This window comes from Elgaria multicarinata, chromosome 16 (assembly GCF_023053635.1).
Source record: "Elgaria multicarinata webbii isolate HBS135686 ecotype San Diego chromosome 16, rElgMul1.1.pri, whole genome shotgun sequence".
Classification (NCBI taxonomy): domain Eukaryota; kingdom Metazoa; phylum Chordata; class Lepidosauria; order Squamata; family Anguidae; genus Elgaria; species Elgaria multicarinata.
The window spans coordinates 16741608-16765677 of NC_086186.1; the positions used below are offsets into that span (position 1 = coordinate 16741608).

Below are 24070 nucleotides of genomic sequence, written 5' to 3' on the forward strand. Positions count from 1 at the left end.
GCGGAGCCGCGCTGAGCCAAGGCGAGCAGCCAGCGAGGGAGCCCGCCAGCTGCTGGGATGAGCGCCCCGGCGGCCACCGGCGTCTTCGTCTTGTCCCTCTCCGCCATCCCCGTCACTTACCTCTTCAACGCGCTGGCTGCCAGCGGCAGGTGAGCGACAGGACGGGGCGTGTCTCTGTGTGTGTGTGTGTGTTTGTGCGCTCGCGCGCGCGACCGAAGGGCGTGTTCACACGTGCAGGCGGCGCGACCCGCGACCCGCCCGAGGTTTGAGTGCACGTGTGAACGCCGTTCGGGCGGGCTAGGGAGCGGAATGGAAGAGAGCGAGAGCGAGAGCGCACCATTTAAAATAATAGTAATAATAATAATAATAATTAAAAAATCAATAAATGATTGAGGTGGATCTGCTCGCCAAGTCTTTAGACTTGCTCGTGTCCATAGTTAAAAGATGCTCTTTCTCAAGGGATGTGATCTTTACAAGTACAATAAGTGAGATGGGGGATCTGCCCGCCAAGTCTGGATCCGGGCAAGTTATGGATCCGGGCAAGTTATGGACCTGCCCGGATCCATAACTTTAAAAATATGATGAAGGCTGCAGTCTGATTATTCCCGGGTAGGTGGGAAGCATTGCAGATTCAACTGGAATATATTCTAATTGAACACAGGGGAGCTTACATTGAGTAAATATGCATAAGGTGGCATATAAATAAATTTTGAGGGGGTGGGTACCGAAAGTGGCAACGTGCATTTCAGTGTGTGCGTGTGTGTGTGTGTTAAGATACCTTCCCCGTGCCCCAATATTAGTTTTCAGAAAGAAAGAGAATGGGCTGGGTGGTGATGGTGAGCTACTTTGATGAAGGAGGTATTATCTGTGGGACAGATGCATTAGAAATGCTGGCAGGCGCTTCTTGTATGATTGGTTCAAAGGCTGAGATCCCATGCCTGGGGAGAGGCCATAGCTCAGGGCTGGAGCACCTGTCCCAGGTTCAATCTCCGGCATCTCCAGGTAGGGCTGGAAAAGTTCCTGCCTGAATTGCTGCCAGTCAGTGTCGACAACGCTGGGCTAGATGGAATGGTCTGACTCCAAATGGTCTGACTGGTCTGACTCCGTATAAGGCGGCTTCCTGAGTCCCTTTGCTCAGGAATGAGGCTGTTTAGGCTTGCCAGCTTTTGCTTTCTGAGTCAACACCCATAGGATTGCGCTGCACGGTTGCGTTCTTATGCACACTGATTTGGGAGTAGACCACATAGGATTCTGTGGCATCTGCTTATTATGAGTCAACATATGTAGGATTGCGACACAAGCAAGGCTTAAATTGGCTTTTGGCTTCCACCAGTCCGTAACTTGAGTGTAGAGAACCATGGGCACCATTAATGTCCCATTCACACATTATGTAGGGCAAACCCAGGTCTGTTGCTGGGTCAGTCAGTCCTAGTTCCTTGATGATTGTACCTATATGATAGATGCTTGTCACCTTCACATGCTGCTTTTTAGATGTATACTTTAAATAGCTTATCTATCTCACCTAAAAATATAATGCGTGAAGAGCCTGTAAACCTTGAGTGTGAAAACTTCACAGCAAAAATACTTTCTGTTCTTTCTTGCTCTTTAATGTAGTTTTGAAAGCACAGAATCCAGTTTTTAATTCAGCTGCAGAACATACAGGGAGGCACATGTAAATGTAAAAAATAAATGCATAATCAAATTTTAATGTGCTTGAAGTGTAACAGAACTTGAAGTGTGTTATTGCCATAGGTTTTGTTCCAGACTTAGTCATGCTTAGGGCAGACCCATTGAAATCAATGAGTCTAAAGTTAGTTAGGGTGCAATCCTATGCATCCTAGAGCTTCGGCTATTGGGCGGTATGGAAAGGAAAGGAACCTCTCCTGCAAGCACTGAGTCATTACTGACTCTTGGAGGGACGCCAGCTTTCGCTGACGTTTTCTTGGCAGGCCTTATAGCGGGGTGGTTTGCCGTTGCCTTTCCTGACCATTATTACCTATCCCCCAGCTAGCTGGTGGGTACTCATTTTACCGACCTCGGGAGGATGGAAGGCTGAGTCGACCCGAGCCGGCTGCCTGAAACCAGCTTCCTCTGGGATCGAACTCAGGCCGTGGGGAGAGTTTCAGCTGCAGAAACTGCTGCTTTACCGCTCTGCGCCACACGAGGCTCATATTGGGTGGTATAGAAATGCAATAAATAAAATAAAATAAATAAATTTACACAGAAAAAGTTCTACAACTCCCAACATTCCCCTGGCTGGGGAATGCTGAGAGTTGTAGGACTTTTTTCTATCGGAACATGCATAGGATTGCGTCCTTAGTCAACTTTAGTCCCATTGATTTCAGTGGGTCTGCTGTAAGCATGATTAAGCCTGGATCCAACCCACGGAGTTGTATAGCAACATCTGGACTAGCCATTCCCTTAACAGCTTCTTCCGTTGTGATCCTGTGAACAGACTTAATAATACTCATCACTGATATGCATTGTCTGAGTGTTCAAAATGTTTCAGATATGTTACAATGACCCTGCAAGGTAGGGCAGCATTATTATCCCCATATTGCTGATGCAGGGCTGAGAGGCAGTTGGCTTGCTTATAACGGTCACTAACATGTTCACAGTTGAAGTGAGATTTATGTTTGTGACTTCCTTGCTTGCATTCTTAGGATGCAATCCTGGGCACACTTACCTAACGGTAAACCCCATGGAACAGAATGAGACTCAATTCTGAGTAAATGTTGCACACTGGATTGCATTTTTAGCCACTACAACCCCAGCTATCGCAAGTCATCAAAGATTCCTGGCTGAGAGTAGAAAGGGCTTTTATTGTTTCAACACGGAAATTTTCTAAAAACATCTTTCCGAAGTCTTTAAGATCAGCTTGAAAACTTGTATTGGCCATTCAGTTTCAAAGCATTTCTTCCGCTTTTTATCCCACGTTAACAGAACTCACGTGAGGGCAGAAATTACACAAGAGAGGATCAAAGGTGCTTCTGGTATTGTGTGTGAAAATAGCCACAAGCGCCTGTGTAAGAAAAGATAATATGCTTTATTACAAAACATATTGAGAAATGCTATTTCTCAAGGGATGTGGTTGTTACAATTAATTCAGTGAGGTGGATCTAAGCCTTAAACCTGCCTGTACCCATACTTAAAAGATTATTACGGCTGCAGACTTATTATTCCCAGGTAAGTGCACATCATTCCAGATTTAATTGGAATATCCTCATTGAAAACAGTGGAGGTTATGTCTGAGAAAATATGCATAAGGTTGTGTAGCAAATTCTAAACACACAGAGCAATTCTAGGCATGTCTATTCAAAAGTAAATCCCGCTGTGTTCAACCTACACATACATAGGTTTGCACTCTAACAGCGTGACCCCTCTATATGTCCACCCAGAAATAACTCCCATTGAATTTAATGGGGCTTACTCCCAGCTAAGTGGAGAGGATAGAATTGCAGGATGATGTGGGAATTAGCCCCACTGGACACAGCAGGATCGACGTCTGAGTCAAAATGGCTAGGGTTGTGCTGTAAAAATGCATCAGCAATAAAGAATATTCCGTCTTCTTACAGCGTTGTTTCTCCTGTGCATCTTGTGCAGCTGTTTGACCCCCCCCTCCCTTGCTGCTTCCTTTGTGCGCGAAAACACCTTGAACGGGACAGTTTAGCCCCTGCGGGTGTTGCATTTTGCATGACGTAGATGCTGGGAATGCCAAACAGTCCGTTCCGGTGTCGTGTGAGGAAGCGGTCTCAGGGGAGGACCCGGGGGCAAGCAGCGGAGAGAGAAAGCAGGCCGCCGGACCCTCTGGTTGCTTGCGTAAGCCTTGGTGGTATTTTTAGAAGCTGCGATCTGCTGCCGGCAAGGGACATTGTGTGGAGAGGGGAACAACAATAGCAAGCAGCTGCCTTCTGGAGAGGAAGCGCCGGCGGCTTCGTTTATCAAAAGACATGTGCCCGGGCCTAGGCCTGTTTGGAAGTCGAATGCCTTCTGACCTGGAAACCCATATCTCTTAACCCCAGATATGGATGGTTGTGGCGCTGCTGTAAGAGGTCGGTATCACAGGGCACCTGCAAGGGCTCCCACTCCAAGAGGGCCCCCACTGCTGATCCTCAGAGTCCCCCAGCCCTGTGCCTCCTCCTCTTCCTCCTTGCTCTTGCGGTCTGTTCAGTTGGCTGTCCATGTGCATGAGCGATGCCAAGAGGAAGCTGGAGCAGTGACCACAGTTAAAGCTGCAGGACCCCTGCCCTCTTTTGTATCGGGTCACTCTAGCTAAAGAGGGCAGGGCTCCTGCTGCTTTAACTGTTGTGATGAAGAAGGAATCTCACTGGGTGCTGCATGCATACAAATGACACCTGCTGAAATTCCCTTTTCTATACAACTGTGAAGATACAGGAGCCCGGTCCTCCTTTCCATATGGTCACACTAAGCAACACCTCTCCGCTTACCTGTCTTTCTCATTCTGGGCAGCAGTGCTGAAGGGGCAGCACAGGGCATCATATCTGAAATGTCCCATATAACACATAAAAACAGCCCAGTTTTACTGTGTGTTTTTGCAGACATTGTTTTGTCGGGAAAAGGAAGTGAAATACACCGTATGCTTCCTGATGCATTTGAACAATTGCTTTTGCCCACTGAACCGTAGAGTGCTAATCTGCAATTGCAGAAGGAAAAATCAAGCAGGCCTATGACTCAGTGACTTATTATTTTGTGTGAAAGCTGAAGTGCAACGGCCAAACCTGCTAAACCCCACGAACAGGGGGGAATTTGCTTTAGAATGCGTACATGGGGTCCTTGTATTTGCATATTGCGCAAGGGAGGATGAGTCATGGTGGTCAAATTGTCTTTCAGGGAAACTTGTTTGCTATTGTTTGTCTTGTCACTGAGGAACCACCAACCAACACTGTTTGGAAACACACAAAACACACACGCACACACACACACACCCCATTTTCTTATTTGGTTTTATTTTAGGAAATTGAGAAACCCTTGAAATGATCTCTCTCTCTCTCTCTCTCTCTCTCTCTCTCTCTCTCTCTCCCTTTTGGTTTTAATTGCTGTAGCTCCTGGATCATTGTAGGAATCGGATTGTTGGTTCTATTCTTGGTGGGTCTAGCAGCTCGGTTTCTGGTGAAAAGAAAACCACCGCGAGACCCACTGTTTTATGGTATGTATTGGTATGCTGCAGAGAAGTTAAATAGAAGCATCTCCTCTGTATTATTATTATTATTATTATTATTATTATTATTATTATTATTATTATTTATATAGCACCATCAATGTACATAGTGCTGTACAGAGTAAAACAAACTATTGCATGCCTATTAATGTGGTTCATCTCTGATTTAATGGGAAAAACGTGGTTTCCTACTTCAGTCGTGCCCAACATTTATTTATTTAATTTATTTATTACATTTTTATACCGCCCAATAGCCGAAGCTCTCTGGGCGGTTCACAAAAATTACAGTCGTGAAGAGCATAAAAACAACACACCTTCAGATGTGTTGGATTGCAACTCCCATAATTCCTGGCTATGCTGGCTGGGAATTATGGGGGTAGCAGTCCAACTAATCTGGAGGGCACCAGGTTGGGGAAGTCTGCCCTATGCCTCTGTCCCCTCCCCCCTCCCCGCTGGCTGTGACCTCTTAACCGCCCGGCTGCGCCCAGGGCTGCCTTTGCATCACAGTGATTGTCTGAGCAGGGCTGCCTGTCATCCGACTGGCAGGGGGGCTGCCCTGCCTGTTTGGCGTGAAAGAAATTAATTCCGATTATAGCTCGAGCTTTGAACTTTTTCAAACTTTCAAAATTTTCTGCACATCTGCACTGCTCAAGCTTCAGTTTAAAACGAAAATGAACCAAATTGGTCAGGTAGATCTCGAGCAATAAGTCTTACACTACCGTGTTCTTATATAGATATGTAATTAAAATGTGTATTAATTCTTTCTTTTCCTTTTGCATCACCAGTTTATGCTGTGTTTGCATTCACCAGCATTGTGAACTTGATCATTGGGCTTGAACACGATGGAGTAATCGATGGATTTATGACCCATTACTTGAAAGAGGTAAAGGATTGTTGCTTTATTTTTTCCTCTTCCCTCCCAATCTGATTTTCTTTTGTGTCGTGTCTTTTGGATCTTAAGCCTGAGGATAGGGAGGGACTGTCTTATTATTAATCATTGTACGTTGATCTGGGAGTGTTTTTGGGCTGAAGAGCGGGTAAAAAGGCTGTAAATAAAAAAATAAATACATTGATAAATTAAAATGAATGTATCATTAAGACTTGGGGAGAGGGATGGGTGACAGGAACCTTTTCTTTGAGCATTTGCCGAGCTTCATCAGTTACCGGACAGTATAGAAATGAAATGAAATAAATAACTTGTGTGAAAGAAAAAGCAGTAGGGGCATGTATACTTATGCCTCTTTGATGCTGGTGTGGAAAATTTGCTAATGCAATTTGCTTCCATAAAGCAAAGCTGTAAACAGTATTAGCCTCTATGACTTAGCCCTTCCTTGGAACACTCAGTAAAGTAACAGCATAGCTATGCGTCTAAATAGTCTTTTTGGGTCAGATCCTAAATCCATTAAAGTGATTGTCGGGTCATTTATTGACTTCCAGGAGAGGGAGTATTCCTTTGAGCTCATGGAATTCTTCCTGCATTAGCTGACAAGTGTTTGTAATGGACTTGTATGGAGTGAAGGTGAAAGGGTGTCTCAGCTAGAGGCAAAGAAACCCCTACCATATGTAATGGTTTGCTGGGCTAGGCATAAATGTTTGATCCGTTTCCATAGAGTTTTGCTCCTCCCCCCCCCCCCCCGCAAAAAAGTGTCAACGTAAATAATGAAATACTTATTTTTCATCCAGGATAAGACATAATGATACTTAGCATACGTGGCACTTTTTGGAGTGCCCAAATCATGTACATTCCTTCATTTGCTTACAGATTGTAATTTATTTTCATTTTTAACCCAGCCTTCCTTCAAGTTGGGACAGCGTAGGTGGTTTTCTCCCCCCCCCCTTCATCCTCACAACAACCCTGCAAGGTAGATTTGGCTGAGAGATGGTGACTGGCCCAAAGTCGCCCAGTAATCTTCACAGCTGAATGGGGATTTTAACCCGGGCCTCCCCAATTGAAGTCTGACACTCTAATCTCTGTGCCACGTGGGGTTCTTTTTTTCTCTTCCCCCTTGCTTTGCTTAACATCCAACCTGAAGAACTCAATAGATTCCTCTTTATATAGGGTGACCATACGAAAAGGAAGACGGGGCTCCTGTATCTTTAACAGTTGTATTGAAAAGGGAATTTCAGCAGGTTTCATTTGTATATATGGAGAACCTGGTGAAATTTCCTCTTCATCACAACAGTTAAAGCTGCAGGTGCCCTGCCCTCTTTTAAATCTGGCCACTCTAGTATAGCTTCTGCAGCTTTAACTGTTGTGATGAAGAGGGAATTTCAACAGCTTCTCCATATATACAAATGACACCTGCTGAAATCCCCTTTTCTATGCAACTGTTAAAGATACAGGAGCCCTGTCCTCCTTTTCATATGGTCACCCTACTTTACACCTATGTGTTATTTTTACTGGTCCTAATAAAGGTATTGGGCCATAGAGTGGCAGGTGAGAGAATAGTTTTTAAAGAGGTATGGGTATTTGTAGGAGAGGAGCCATAGCTCACTTGTTAGAACTAGTGCCAAGGTGAAACTCATCTCCAACTTCATCATCCCTTTCATAGTCTGTGATGTTGAACAGGGCGGGGGTGAAGTGGAATTTGGTGATATGGAGGAATGGACAGGGGTGAAGAAACCTACTGGTTGCACTCTCAGTTGCTACTGGATGTCAGTTATTTTTACCCATAATATTTTTTTTTTTAAAAAAAACTCCAGAGTAAGGGCAGGAAATACTTTCCTTCACCCTGAGTTGGCTTTATTGATACCACGACACAACATTGTTCCTAATAAAGGTATTTATTTATTTTAATTTTATTATTACATTTATATCTGCCTTTTTTCCTCCTTGAGGAACCCAGGACAGGGTGCATAAGTCTCATCTTCTCATGACTAACTTAAATCCCACTTGTTTCAATGGATCTACTCTAAACAAGACTTAGGTTGGATTTTACCCTAACAGATTTATTCTAGCATAAGCTTTCGTGTACACGTCCATTCAATGTACACGGAAGCTCATGCCGGAAGAAATTTGTTAGCGTGCTAAGTAAACATGCTTAGAATTGGGCTCTTGGACAATTAGTTTCACGCATAGATGCCTGGTGCATTTGAGTTTGATACTTAAGTGGCATGTTTTTTTATGATGGCTGATCTTAGACAGCAATTTTGATAAGACCTTCTGGAGATGCAAACTTCAGAAAAAATGCTTATCTCTGGACTGAATGAATGTTATCAGGTTTGTTCCTACTAAGGTTGTTTTTATTCCAACATCTCTGATCTAATCTGGTCTTATTTGTCACCTGGTTACAAAATACATTTATTTTCCATAGGGGGAACCTTATCTGAACACCGCTTATGGCCACATGATTTGCTATTGGGACGGCTCTGTTCATTATCTGATGTACCTCTTGATGGTGGCAGCTATTGCATGGGAGTAAGTTGGTTTAACTTTTGCGGGGGAAGGGTATTATTTATCTTTTACGCTTTGAAAAAAATCAACTCAAAATAGGGTTGTAAACCAGCTGAAAATAAAATGCCCTGTTTGTTTGTTTGTCTTTTATTTTCTTTAATTGGTTTTTTTTATACCCCACCCTTCCTCAAAAGAAACCAATTTACAATTAAATAAAGTCTCATTAGAACAATAAAAAACAGAAAGGCAAATAATACAAAACAGCAAAGGAAAAACCACATACCAACCACACAGCTTAAAATGGCAAAAACCATCTGTCCTAGCTGCCCAGAAAAATGAGGAAGAAAAGGTTTTGTTTCCCCATTAGCTATTTGTTCTTGTGCTGTTGGGGTTTCTTTAGTTTTTTGTTTTTAGCTGTAGACCTGAGGTGAATAGCAAGCTTTTGAGCTGGCGCTGGCACTCACAATTTCATGAGTGGGCACCCATAATCTAGAAACATTTTAGAATCACATCTTGGGTTTCCTAGCAATGACTAGCACAGCTGGCTGAGGAATGCTAGAGTTCTAGGACTTTTGTGTACTCTATGTGTTTTTTCTTCTTGCTCCAGCTGCCAAAATTGTTATCTGTTATCCAATTCACTCCAGAATCCAATATAAACTTCTCCTGTTGACCTTCAAAGCTTTTCACGGTCTAGCTCCTGCCTATCTCTCCTCTCTCATCTCACACACTATTGCCCCGCTCGTGCTCTCCGCTCCTCTGATGCCATGCTTCTTGCCTGCCCAAGGACCTCCACTTCCCTTACTCGGCTTCGTCCTTTTTCTTCTGCTGCCCTTACGCCTGGAACGCTCTTCCAGAACACTTGAGAACTACCAACTCAATCACAGCTTTTAAAACTCAGCTAAAAACTTTTCTTTTCCCTATAGCTTTTAAATATTGAGTTTGTTCTGACTCTATACTGTTAGCTTCACCCTGTTTACACTGTTTACACTTCCCTGTGCCTGTTTGCATTCTCTTTCCCTCCTTATTGTTTACTACAACTTTATTAGATTGTAAGCCTATGCGGCAGGGTCTTGCTATTTACTGTGTAATCTGTACAGCACCATGTACATTGATGGTGCTATATAAATAAATAATAATAATAAATAATAATAATAATAGAAGCAAAACTCTGCAGATGCAGTAAAGGGTAGAGTCACATACTACTGTGTTGACAAGAGCTGTGTAATTCAGTGGTGCCTAACTGAACACATTGGGCATTTCTACACTCCAGACATGGAGTGAACTGGCCCCTAACCACTGTGATTCCCATTTTTTGTAGAGCCCAGAACAAAAGGCTATTCACTTAAGAGTCTACAACTAAAAACAACAACAATCAACGAGTTCTTTTTCTGGATTTTTTGTTGTTAAGAGCACATGGTTAGATGGTACAGCTGGGTTTGCACGCGCGACACAACAGCCCAGAATTCAACAACCCATACTATGTACGGGTTGTCGTTACGTGCAAACCAGGTCAGTGTTGTCTCCAGTAGTTGACCAATGGTATATGAGCATTTGGTATTTCCGTTGCAGGGAAAATTACCGGACTATCGGTCTGTATTGGCTGGGATCCATCACGATGAGTATCATAGTCTTTGTGCCTGGAAATATTGTGGGTAAGGAAATGTCACTTAATCAACTTAGCTTTGCGAAGAGCAGAAATTGACTTGTTTTCAGAATCTTGCATCAGATGCAATAACAAGAATGTCTTTGGTTACAAATTAAATGTGATACATTGTTGCATAACCAAAAACCTCTTTGCAAGATTCAGTAAACAGAAGGGGGGGGGAAATCAAATGTAAGCCATAAATTTTAGTCTCAAGCCTGCAATGCACACGGATTCGTATTCTCTGCCTCCTAGGAGGGAAAAACACAAACATGCATTTTTGTTCCATTAGCACTTAACCCTTGAAACAAATCCACTTAGGGCTGGTTCAGATGTTTGTAAATTGCTCCACTTGGAGCAACTTTTGCACTCCTGGGACTTCAAGCGTTTGGGAAAGAGTAACGCCTACCCAAGACCATGCACAGATACAAATTGCTGCCGCGCTGGGAAGCAGAGGTTGTATATGTGATGGCTTAAAAATGCTGCAAGGTGGAAGACTGAATCAGGTGGGGGGAATGCACAACATAGATGTGCAAATGTGCGGGCAGAAATTATGGATCAATGGTTTTAGATTATGTTTTATGATACTGTGTTTTATGGGTTTAATTTTTGAAAATCACCCAGAAGGTTTGGCTATTGGGTGATACAGAATATTAATAAGAATAAGAATATAAATAAACTGCAAATGAAGACAAGCACCAAGTTCTGAACAACTGAAAAAGGTTGCCAGTGCCTACTAGTCCTGATGGTTATGTGCTAGCTCCAGTATCTGAGGCAGTAAGCCTATATACACACCAGTTGCTGGGGAACATGGGTGGGATGGTGCTGTTGCATTTGTGTCCTGCTTGTGGGTTCCTGGTCAAAAGCTGGTTGGCTGCTGTGTGAACAGAGTGCTGGACTAGATGGACCCTTGGTCTGATCCAGCCTGGCTCTTATGTTTTCAACTACTCAGAGCTGGTAACATTAGTGCAGTGTTAGTCCAGTCTGGAAAAGAAGTATTGGTCTACCACAACCACCCCCAACTTGGCGCCCTCCAGATGACGGACTACAACTCCCATCACCCCCACTGGTTGGGGATGACGGGAGTTGTAGTCCAACACATCTGGAGGGTGCCAGGTTGGGGATGGCTGGTCTGTTATCATTGCAGCCCAGTTGTCGACAAAGTGCAGAAGACATTAGAAGCCCAGCGTGCTTGACCCATGTTTGTGCAGGGGCGTCATGAAAGTGGTTAGCGCCACCGAAACTGATGCACAGAGGACTAAAGAATATGCCTAGCAACTGTAGGTCTGGGACACCCAGATCTGACACCCAGCTCTTGAGCATCTTGCCGAAGGATGAGCTTAAGTCGTCTTGTTGGCCTCACACACCATCTGTGTTTGGTGATTGTTCCTTCTGAGCAATCAGCCCCAAGGTGATTTTTGAGTACTTGGAGGTGATTGCAAAACTCAGATAAAACTCTCCTTCACAATTGAACAGCAACAAAAAGAAGTTACTTTTTCTGGTTCTGGAGATATTAAAGATAGTCCTTTCTTCTAACATTGTCTACCGCTTTGTTTACTAAGTGTTAAGCTATCTCTATGACACGCATAAATATTTCAAAAAGTTACTTATGTTGAGAATTTGGCAATATATGAGATTATTTAAATGATTAATTTGTTAAAAGACAGACAGTTAACCAACTAATAGTACAATCCTATGCATGTATACTCAGAATTAAATCCTATTAAGTTCAGTGGGCCTTACTCCTAGGTAAGTGCATATAAAGGATTGCAGCCTTTAAGCTCTATGCCACAATCCTGTACATGCTTTCCTGGGAGTAATTCCCATTCAGCTCAGTTGGATTTATTTCTGAGTAAGCATAGATAGGCTTATGCTGTAAAATACTTTATTCGAATGACAGCCCTCCCATTAACGTTTTTATTGTTATTGTTGAACAGGAAAATACGGAACAAAAGTTTGTGCCGCGTCTTTGTTAAACATACCATACATTTGTCTCCCAATATGGGCTGGTTTCAAAATCTATAATCAGCCTCCAGTGAATGGTGACTCTCCAGTCAAGGTAATACTTTTATCTGTATTATTAAGAAAATGCTGAGGGGGTGGGGAATGTGTTGAATTTCGAAAGAACATCTGTTGCATGGGTCAAGGATAATTTGGTGGAAACTGTAACACAAGGGGTAGGCAACTTGTGGCCATCCAGGTATGCTTCCATGGTTGAGTGAGGACTGGAACCTGGATCTCTCAATTGCCAGTACAACACTCTAACCACTACACCACACTGGCAGGACTGTGATCCCATTATCCCTGATCATTAGCCATGCTGCCTGGGGCTGATGGGAATTGAAGTTAAACAACATCTGGAAGGCCACAGTTCTCTTTTTAGATTAAAGCATGGTATGTATGAGGGTGTGTGTGGGGACAAATGGGAGCGTGTGTTCCTTCAGATTTTCCTTCAGGAGAAAACTTTTCCAGTAAACGAAGGCTTCTCTCTTAGTTTATAAAGGTCATATCTCACTTTCTCCTTCTGTATGTGTTTATGGAATAAGCACATTTCAGTATAGTTTTGGTTCGCTGCGCTCAGTGTAACTGCTGCCAAGTTATAAGCAAAGGCTGTGTTTACACAGCAGTTTGCTACCCTATGCCAAAATGGTTTCCCCTTAGGCCCTGTCAGCATTCTCTCTCCTTTCCACTATCTTTGGCTGGCAGTGATTTTACATTTATATCTTCTTTGTTGTATCAAAAGAAGCAAACCCCCCCCCCCAACTTTAAATCTCATGGGAAATTATAAGGTTTCTCAAACCTCTCAACAGACATCGCGATGCGACAGCCTTATAATAAACAAATCGGCAAGGGGAAAATGAGTTTGGCTGGCATTTCACCGCCTTTTATGATGAGGGAGCTGAGGGAGAAGGCAAGATGTGGCACCAGGATAGACTCTGTCGGTTGAGCCATGGTTCGAACGCAGCAGCGGGCTGGTTGAGGGCCATTCAGCTGAAGCCATTCAGGCAGAAAAATGTCTTCGGCCTACCCTGGCTGCCATAACCCCAGGAACCTGCCCCTGAGCTTTTCACCACTTATGAAGTTGGGAGGACCTAGCCGTGTTCAGCTATCAACAGGGTAGGCAACCTTTTGGGGCCATGAGCACATTGAGAAACTGTCCTGAGCACCACCACAAAATGGCTGCCATGGGAGGCATGGCAAGGGCAAGCAACTTGCCCAAAAGACAGAGGTGGGGGCGGGGATGAACTCCAACACACTAAACAACTCCTTTGAACCCACAGTTTTCAACACAGACAGAAATCTATTTCTCAGTCATCCCAGTTGCCAGGAAGAAAATGTGTTATTTTTTTTAAAAAAAAAAGTGGGAAGGGTGGGACACCTGATCAGGCACCACAAAAAATAACTGGGAAAGCGTTGGGATGCACAGGCACCATGTCGCCTAGCCCTGAATCAGAAGCCATCGTTTCCAACTCTTACTAAGATTTAGCACGGATTTAATTTGAACATGGAGGTTTTGTGGAAGGCTCAAATCTTGCCTATTATTGCACATCACTTAGCTGTATGCTGCTGCTGAAGTTCAGGAGGGCATCTTCTAACCGAATATCAATTCATGCCAAAAGACTACGATGGGAGGGCATACGTGTTTATAAGATCGCCTTTCCCTTTTGCATAGCTTTTGCGTCCTGTTGTTGAGAGTTAAAATAACTTGGCAATGAAATAACTTGACTTGGCTCAGCTCCAGACGTTCTAGACAGCAGTTCCAATCAGGTAGCTATTTTCTGTTTATCAAGAAGTAAAGCACTTTTTGCAAAGTATACAGTTGGCTCAGAATAGTTCTGCTCTTGATAAACTTGAGAGCTTATTTTCTGGAATCTGAAGTGCTCTTACATCAACACTGCTGCTGTTAGTTAGCTTTTGTAAAGTGCTATTGGGTACTTCAAAGCTCTCTGCATATATTTATCTTGTCCTAGTCCCTATAGCAATCCTGCAAGGTAGGTCAGTATCCTCAGCAGTTACAGTGCTAGAAGACTTCTGTTGCTTTTGCAACAACCGGCTAGGACTCTTCTACATGAGGTATTTATTGTGAGCTTGACGTTCCCTATTTGCAGTCATTATGGGCTCTTTTGATGATGTCATGACTCTCCAGTTTTGCTTCTGTGTCTAACCAGCACTTTTGGCCAGTTTTTAATTTTTTTAAATTATTTGTAGAGTAGGGGAAATGAGGCATTTCATTATGAAAGCGAAAGGAAGTGTGATTTCCTCTTGCGTATTTGCACTATTCTGCTATGTCACAATGTCACCTATAGGTTATGTAGCGGAAAAGCAGGAAAGGAAATGAGCCTCATGTAGTGCTCAGATCTCATTCTGCAGTGAAACCGAAAGTAGATACAGTGGATTAACTGCCGATTAACTGCCTTGTTTAGAAAAGCTCTAATGCAGCTGCCTCCTGGAAATTATATTGCAGGTAATTCAAGAAGTGCAGCAAAAGAAACTCTTGAGAAGACCCATAGACCTCCTGTTGGCTATATACTTCATCTTTGCAACTGGTTTTTGCCTGTTTAGAGGCATGGTAAGTTTTTTTTAAAAAAAAATAGACCCAAATGATGTCAAATGTTTACTTTACAATAAATAAAGTAAAAAACAAAACATATAAAAACATGGGGAAAGGGTAGAATCTTCACTCATGGACACCACTGAGACAGAGGCTTCATCCTACCCTAGTTCTTTTGCCCCAAGAGTCAGGATAGCGGGTCCCAGCAAATCCAGAGGTCATTGAAGGGGTGAGCAAGGTACAGACTTGGTAAATGATTAGCACTTCCAGCGAGGTAGCTATGTTAGTCTATGGCTGCAAAAACAACAGAGTCGTGCAGCTCCTTAAAAGCTAATACATTTGTTATGGCTTGAGTCATAGCTAAATCTAGACTAGATCATGGACTAACCTGCATTTGCTCTTCATGCCTCCCCCACATCATCTGAAGTTAGGCAGATGGCGACCAGGGAAGGGGCCTTTTCGGTTGTGGTGCTTCCATTTGTGGGCTGCCCTTCTCAGAGAGGCCCACCTGGCACCAAGTTTATACAGATCTAGGTCCTCATTCATGGCAACGCGTGACTGGCCACCATAAGACAGAGTGGGATGTCTAAGGTTGTTCACAGCAGAGATGTCCTGCATTGGCTGCAGCAGACTCTGAATAAAGGAGCTAAGCATGTCATAAGGTAATGAAACAGGCAAAGGTCACATTACAGGCAAGCAGTCAGGTATGTGAGGTCAGCCTAAGGCAGGAATGTTTGAGATAGCAGGCAGAGATCAAAACACAGGCAGTGAGATACATTACAATATCCTGAAGTAACATTGAGAAGGAGTACAATGGTTAATAATACCAATTACAGGGCACGATCTAGAAGGCAAGGCAGAAAACGCAGGAGGTAAAGGAACAACATTGTTTCCAACACTGGCTAGGCAGACACTGAAGGCTTTTAACAGCAGAGCCTGCTGAGCCCCATCCAGGGCTCAGCTGCAGTATATCAGAGCTCTCTGGTTGGAGCCCTATTCATGAGGAGTCACTTTCTCCTGAGGAGTCCTTCCTTGCTGTCCAATGCCTCTCCTTTCAGGAGCCCTGCTGATTTGCCCCTTAAGGTGATGGTGCTCTCTGGGACTGGGGTGGGGGGAGGTCTCTGACTCTGTTTCTGAAGCAGAACTCCCTTTTTCCTGTGGGGATGTACCTGTGGTCCTCTCCCATGAGGGCACAGCCTCCCCCAAGTCTCCTGATATAGATGTGTCAATGGCATTATCTGTCTCTGGGAGCTCTAGCTCCGAGGAGTAGTAGGAGTCCTCCAGGAGCATGACAAGAGGCAAGATTTGAGCCAGGAGCTTCCTGATTTGCAGCTCAGTCTTACACTGTATCATCTTTTACTCAAAATGTGACTTGATTTCTGTTTAGATTGCCTTGGACTGCCCTGTTGAACTCTGCCGACTTTACAGCCAGCTTCATGAGCCGTACATCAAGGATCCGTGCGCCTATCCTAAACTTCAGGTAAACTGAGTGAGGAGCTGTCGAGCAGATGCCCCCAAATTGGAGCCTCACAGCGGTATTGGACTTAGGGGTGTCTGTTACTGTGAAATCTGGTTCTTTTAGGGCTCAACAGAGTTTTGCGGTGTGTACGACTTGTTTTGCATCTGCCATCTGAGCTGCAGGCTGTTCGCCAAACTCTGGGAAAGCTAACCATAAACTAGCCTGGCTCCTGTTTGGAAGGTACCCAAACCAGTCAACTTCTTCTCTAATCTGCAGATGCTGGCATACATGTTCTACTCTGTGCCATACTACATAATCTCGCTGTATGGTTTGCTCGTGCCTGGATGCTCCTGGATGCCTGATTTAACTCTCATACATGCTGGAGGACTAGCCCAGGTACTATTGATGTTTTTAAATTTATTTATCATGGGGAAATGGGTGAAGTTGGATTTAACCCTTTCCCCTGCACTAATTCCACATTGCACAAGAGGAAATCATACAGGCACAACGCGGGTAGCTGGCTGTATGCTTTTTCTCCAATGGCTAATAGCAGCAAATCTGGTGTGTGTGAAGTGTGTGTGTCAGAGAGAGAGGATCTGATCACACAGTAGACTTCTTGCAAGAGCAGTTCGTTGTGTTCTATTTTTTCTTTAAATGCGGAATTTCACAGTAACTATCATGCTGTTGAACTTTCCCCCTGCCTTGTATGTAACACAATCCCCCACCTGCATGCCTACTTTTTATTTCTCTCCCCCCCCACCTCTTTCCCACCCCTCCACCACCATTTCCCTTCTCTCACTTTGGTCTCCCTCTTTGGGCATACGTGCCGGGGATTCAATCCACCTGTACGCACACCTTCTTTTAAAATGAGGAGGAATTGCAGAAGACCGTTAATGGTGGAAGCTTGCAAATGTGGATTTTCGAAAGGATGCAACTCCAGAAGTGTGCCAGTACTGCACCATCCAAATAAAAATAATAAGGGAAAATAGTCATCTTTGTACTACGATGACACAAAGGGGAACAAAACTGTGCTACGCAGAACATGCCCATTCAGAAACGCACAGTAAATGTCACAACCATGCCCCAACCATTTTTTTTTTTTGCAAGGGCCTGCGAACAGCGATCACACTGGTGGTTCTCTGTGGTATTTTGGTGTGCCGGAAAACATCGACGGATTTTCCTCGTTGTGAAAGCATACAGGCAAAATGGGAAATTCATGGGGAAGCTACAGGACCGCAACAGTGCGTGGGCAGCTTGCAAAATGGCACAAGTGGGGCAAGACGACGGCACATTCAAAGTCTGATCAAGCCCAGAGAGACAGGGATTTGGTTCAGGAAATCAGTTTGGGAGGAAGTCTTAATCCTGCTGCATTGTAGATTCAGTCCAAATTTGCCCATTTCTGCTTTTAGCAAAAAACAAAGGCATGGGGAGATGTCTTTTACACAATGTGTCTTTCTTACAGAAAATTGCTTCTAATTGGGAAATGTGTGTTGTTGCATGTAGCAAGTGCCCAGGTCTCTGTTTTTGTTGCATGTACCTGCTTTGTATTCCTGCTGCAAGTCCCGGTTTCTCATTACTAGTATATGGCAGAATTTAAATATCACTTTCATTAACATACCGGAGGGCAAATAATGTAAGGGAGAAATGAGGAGAGTTGAAACTTACTCTGTAGTCGTCTTGAGGACTCGAAACTCTTTTTAAAATGAAAACTGGCAGCCTCAGAGTTCCAATAATAGCCAAAGAGTGATAGAACTAGGCCTAGAATGGATCATGTTGCTCCTGCATGGCCAATCTATGACCTTTGTCCAAACCTTCATTAATAAACCCCCCAAGTTTACTTTTCCCCTTGCCATGTTTTTTGTGCAAGAGAAATGCCTGTTGGCTATCTTCTTTTGCATATTAAAACAGCTGCAATGTGTACTTTGAACTCAGCGATGTTCCGGCCTATAGTCTTTGCTGATTTATAGAAGTTGGAAGGGTGGAAAAGGCAACATCTCCTGAGGGTGGATTTTTCTTTCTCCTTTTTAAGTCTTGCAGCATAGTTTTAGGAAATGACTCCAGAACTCTGAGGGGCGAGGGAATTAAATGTGGCCACAGGAAAACAAGCACAAATTGGTCTCAAGTTCTTCCTTTCCCTCTTCACAAAACCACTGCATCAAGTTCTGTTGGTGCTTAACCTTTAAGTTGTGGCTGGTAGAGGATATGCAAGTGGTGATATTCTCAACACAGGCTTTAACAATAAGCGTACAGAATCTCAGTGGGGATTAGAGGTACACAGGTGCAAAATATTCTCGCCCTGAACATAGGGTACTCCTGTTCACAGTGCCAGACAGCCCTCCTTTTGCAAGTCATTCTGTCTTCACCACCACAAGCACCCGCTTTTCGTTTACAACTGACACTCAATGATCAATATAATTAGTCCCTTAGGATCTTATTTAAAAAATTATTTCATGGTTCTGCAAACCTTGGGGTTCCCCCGAGCATGCAAATGCCCCTCTTCTGTTTCTCAGTGGCCCTGTTTTACCTACAAGCTTCTTGGCACTAACCACCTGAGGTTGTTATTAGAAGGAATTAATTGTTAACAATGTAAGTAGAGCCCTGCTGTATCCGACCGAAGGCCTGTCGGGTCCAGCATTCTGTGCCCAATAGCAGCTGCTTCTGGGAAATCCACAAGCAGAACATAAGGACAATAGCTCTCTCCTGTTGTTTGTCCCCAGCATTTGATACTCTGGGTGTATGTGTGTGAGAAGGTAGGGAAGTCTAAATCGCTGGCAGTTGTGTACATTGTTTTTTTGCTTCCCTTCCAAGTATCTGCCAGGGAACACAAATGATGGTTGGGGTTGCCTGGCCACATTAAAACAAGCACAAGTGGGTCGTGGCCTCTTCCTTTCCCTGTACTGATTCTGGAGTGTGTATCTTTCTGCTTTGGGAAGACCCAGAACAGCCCCAGTAGAGAGCATTCTAGGGTCTCAATGAGCGCGGGTCCCAGTATGCCAGGTGAGGCACCCCCAGGACTAGCAGTGATTGTGGTCTAACACCCAATCTGCCCACTATGAGGAATGCTGACCCATCTCTCCCTAGCCCCATCGCGTCTGTCTGGCAGTGTTTATAGAAAGATGATTCTGATGTGATGACCTCATGCTCAGAGCTTCCCCGCCCACACTGTTTCATTGGCTGCTGCTGGGGAGAGGGTGGGGGAGGAAGAACCGAATGCGATGACATCACATCAAGGGTCATTGCAAACATGCCGTTACTGTGGAGCTGGAGAGCGTTGATTTTATTTATTATTGGAATATTATTTACATCCTATTTTTAAAAGATCCATCCCCCCCCCACAAAAGGTAGTTTGCAAAAGAAAAGAACAAGAAAACAATAATGGAAGACAAACACTATTAAGCTGTTTAACACACATTAGCGTATGAAATGTTTTTAAAAGCCAAGGACAAAACCAAACCAGTTCTCCAATGCCTTGTGGAACAAGAATGTTTTCAAAGTTCATCTAAAAATGGGAAGCTTGGCAGATTCTCCTGGAAAGGGGCTTTCGCAGTTGTGGAGCCACCACCAAGAAAGCCCTGCCATTGGTCCTAATCAATCTAACCTTTCCTAATAATGGACCAGCATTCAGGGCCTCTGAGATCGCATAGTTTCATCTGGGTGCAAGTTGTTCTTTAGATAACCTATTCTAAGGCTGCCTGTCCCTGACAACAGACACACATTTCTCACGACATGTTGACCTCAAGATTTCTTTTCTAGCCCCGATGTCCTCCTGTGACCTCTCTCCATCCCTATGAATTAATGAGACTGAGGCCAATATTTGGCAAATTTCCTCCCCTTCCCCAGTAAATGGAACAGGCCCATCTTTTACTTAGCTGTTAAAAGTCCTGGTGTGTCTGATACTCAAGATCCCTCCTTCCCTCCCTCCTGCAGACCAAAGTTTGAGATCATAGCATTTGGGCACAAGATCGTTAAAATGCAGATGAACTGTCACTTGAAATAGAGGATAACAGATGGGAGACAAAAAAGACACGGCACAGTCCAGAGCGCTCCACTATTGCTTCTATCTTTAAATGTTTGTTTATGCTAAAAATATTCTTTGGCTCAGCAATCTCTTCTCTGTGCATAACCTTAGATGTAAATTTACTCTGCGCTCCAGAACAGTCCCAGGGGAGGGTGCACAAAAGCACCCCTCGCCCTCCCCCGCCTTATATAAAGAGAGGGGAGCAAAAAACTGCAACTCTATCCTTAGAAAAGGCAAATAATTCCCCTTTATACTTTTAATCTTAATGATTAAAGTACAGCAGGCCAGAACCTGAGTACACTGGAGACACATCATACAGCATTGTGCCAAGGCTCTACATGCAGGAAGGAAGCCTGTTGTCCCTAATTGTCCATCAGGAAGAAACTCTCGGAGCAGTGGACGATCTCCAACATTCTGGTTCTCCGAACATCAGGACGGAATGTTGCAAGTATCCGTTCTGCTTAGGCCTGGATCAAGATAACTGAGGTTCTCAATGAAGACAAGCCAAATCTTATGGTCTTCAGCAGCTAAGCAGATCTGCATATTTGTTTGTGCATTGCTCTGGTTTTGCTAATTATGGGGGTAGGCAGGAAACTGGAAAATGCTGCCCCCAACTCCTCTCCCCCACCAGACACAGCCACTGGAAGCTCTGTGCGGCTGGCCTCTTTCATTTTTTTCACCAGGCACCATTTTCAAGCCTATCTTCATAGCCTTAAGAGCTAGAAACTTCTTATTTTGTTAAACACTTTATTTGTTAAACACATTCTGAACTCTTTATCCTGCACAGATTCTGTGACTGGGTAGTGAGATTGCAAAGGTGCAGCATAAATATACAGTGCCTTGTTGTTTGACTGATTAATTTTACCACATCTCAGTACCTTATGATCATTCTTAGGTCTGCTTTATGCAAGACAGGAGAAAACAGTTTCCCGATACTTTAATCACAGAGCAGGGATGGAGAACCTGTGAATTACAACAGCTTGCATCACCCCTGACCAGTGGCCATGTTGGCTGGGGCTGATGGGAACTGTGATCCCAGTGGCATCTGCAGCACCAAGAGTTTCCCATGCCTTGTTCTAGAGACAGGTAGAAAATGGTGGTTCAAGAAAAAGTGATGTGCCTCAATTTACAGCTCTACAGTATTAATTCAAACTGTCTGATCAATTAAAAAGTGATGGAACATGCCCCCTGTCTTCCGCCCCCCCCCAATGCCACGCTCCAGGCAACCTACCATGTGCCTCGATCCACCCCCAGCACCAATGCAAAGTGAGGTCACCACCGACAGTGGAAATATGGTGGTGACCTCAGAGGAAGGCAAAAAGTCACAGTAAGTCAGTTAATGGGGTGGTATACAAATGCAATAAATAAATAAGGCACAGTTTGGGGGGAAAGTTCCATGGTGGCTGCTATGTTGTATAACCAATGCAGTGCCACTGCACAGTCACCTTGGGGTAAATATAGTGTGTAAACACAGAACCTATGAAGAGAGACTGAAAGAACTGGGCATGTTTACCCTGGAAAAGAGAAGATTGAGGGGAGACTCTTCAAATACTTGAAATGTTGTCACACAGAGGAGGGCCAGAATCTCTTCTCAATCCTCCCAGAGTGCAGGACACGGAATAACGGGCTCAAGTTACAGGAAGCCAGATTCTATCTGGACATTAGGAAAAACTTCCTGACTGTTAGAGCAGTACGACAATGGAACCAGTTAGCTAGGGAGGTTGTGGGCTCTCCCGCACTAGAGGCCTTCAAGAGGCAGCTGGACAACCATCTGTCAGGGATGCTTTAAGGTGGATTCCTGCATTGAGCAGGGGGTTGGACTCGATGGCCTTACAGGCTCCTTCCAACTCTACTGTTCTATGATTCTAACCCCTGGAAGGGTTTCCCTGCAAACTGAAAACTGCCCTATTCAAATGATCCTATGCAACTTAAAAGTAATATGCATTAGGAAATTTTCCTGGAAAACCCATATCATTGGTTATGTAATATGGTGGGTTTTTTTGTTTTTTTAAAAAATATATTTTTTAATGTCAATATATACATCAATGATAGGTGGTGGTGGACACCATCTTAGAAGATGCATTCCCTCTTCCTCCTTCACATAGTGTGTGTGTGTTTGAGAGAATATTGATGACGATAGATATGAGAGTTCAAAGCTATGCCTCATACTTACACTTCTCCTTCTACTGTATAGGCTCAGTTTTCACACATTGGTGCTTCTCTACATGCCAGAACACCTTACATCTACCGAGTTCCTGAAGAAGGGAAGATGTGGTTTCTTATACTCAACATTATGTATGGACTCCTGCCGCAGCTGCTGGCTTATAGGTGTGTCCACAGTCCAGAATTTTTCTTGAAGGCAAAGCCACAAGAGAAGGCGGAGTAGGAAGACTGGAGCTACATGCTTAAATTGGTGTCACTGGACTCCCATTACAAACTCTACATGGGCTCATCCAGAAAGGAGTGTCCCAAGCCGGTGTTATGTATCATTGCTGAAAATAAAAGACTTCTTCCGTCTCTCGTAGCACTTACCCGGAGCTTACTTTCACGGCAGTACTGTTAACTGTAAGTATGCTGCTTGGACATTGGTTAGAACTACAGGGAATTAAAATCTCAAGAGCTTTTCTCTTTTACCACTGGTGAAAGTTAATACAGGCTGTTACAAAACGGAAGTTGATTTAACTTGAAATGTGACCATTCCTGTGTCATTTGGGTACTTTTAGCGTGTCTCCTGCCTAGGGCTTCTGCACAATACATGGGTTGCTGCTACATGAGGAGCTGATTTTTGCCATGAAAATGGTACCAAGCTGTATAAACAGATTCCCCCCCCTCCCCAAATGCAGACAAACATTCTGCAAAACATGGCTTGGATTCAGATTTCATCCTATTTAAGAGTAGATGCGTTGAAATCCGTAGAATTTTAGTTGGCCATGACTAATTTAAATCCCATTGATTTAAAGGGGTCTACTCTAAGTATAATTGAACTTGGATCAAACATTGTGTTTTGACGATTTGCAAAATTTTTGCAAATACTCATCTCAGGGGCATGAAGGTTGCAGGTTCAATAATTCCTGTTTTTTCCAGGTAGGCTTGGGAAAACTCCTGCCTGAAATGCTTGTAGTTGTGCCAGATGGAGCAATAGTCTAACTCAGGATAAGGCAGCTTCCTATGTTGGTTGACCCTGTCCACCCTGTCTTAAAGAGTGAAGCTCTCTTTCCTTTACTATTCTTTGCACATATGCACCAATCCATCAACCCCAGAAGAGATCACCATGGATTACTTACACTAAAGCTTCTTTATTCAAAGCAGCCTTCCTCAACCCAGTGCCCTCCAGATGTGCTGGACTACCTCTGCCATTGTTCCCTGCCAGCATGGCCATGGGGATAATGGGCGCTATAGTCCAAGTTATCTGAAAGGCACCAGGTCGGGGAAGGCTGATTTAGGGTGCAATCCTATGCATGTTTAGATGGAGAAAAATCCTACAACTCCCAGCTTGCATACGGGGAAGCCAAGAACCCAAGATCGGCAGGGGGTGAGTGGGGGAGAAGGAGAAAGTAGCTACAGTGAGGTACGTGGCAGTGATAGTCTGGTAGAAAACGGCACCATTCTTGGTTGCAGAACCCCTTTGTAACTAGTCATATTCTTTAAATATGTTTGCTGCAATGCCAGTAATGGGTTTGTTCATAATGGAGCAGCAATTCTAAGAGCTGCTGCAAAGGTAGTATGAGTCCTGGACTGAGCAAACTTGAGCACTGTTGAGTGCAAGCCTTGGCATGCTACTAGAAGACAATTGTCATTTTGCAAACTTAAGTGTGAAAAATAAATG

The 24070-nt window shown here is 43.9% G+C and overlaps 1 protein-coding gene across 2 annotated transcripts; it reads left to right on the forward strand.

The window, feature by feature from the left end:
- TM6SF1 (transmembrane 6 superfamily member 1) lies at positions 1-22761 on the forward strand. 2 transcript variants are annotated; one of them, XM_063142871.1, is made up of 10 exons: positions 16-149; positions 5064-5167; positions 5965-6062; positions 8494-8597; positions 10143-10225; positions 12153-12274; positions 14681-14785; positions 16155-16247; positions 16503-16622; positions 22439-22761. In XM_063142871.1, exons 1-10 carry the CDS (start codon positions 58-60, stop codon positions 22628-22630), a joined length of 1113 nt encoding a protein of 370 aa, XP_062998941.1. In that variant the 5' UTR covers positions 16-57; the 3' UTR covers positions 22631-22761. The 2 variants fall into 2 exon arrangements, with proteins under 2 accessions (XP_062998942.1, XP_062998941.1); XM_063142872.1 differs by lacking the exons at positions 12153-12274; positions 14681-14785; positions 16155-16247; positions 22439-22761 and having other exon boundaries at positions 1-149; positions 16503-16588.
- Positions 22762-24070: the final 1309 nt, after the last annotated feature.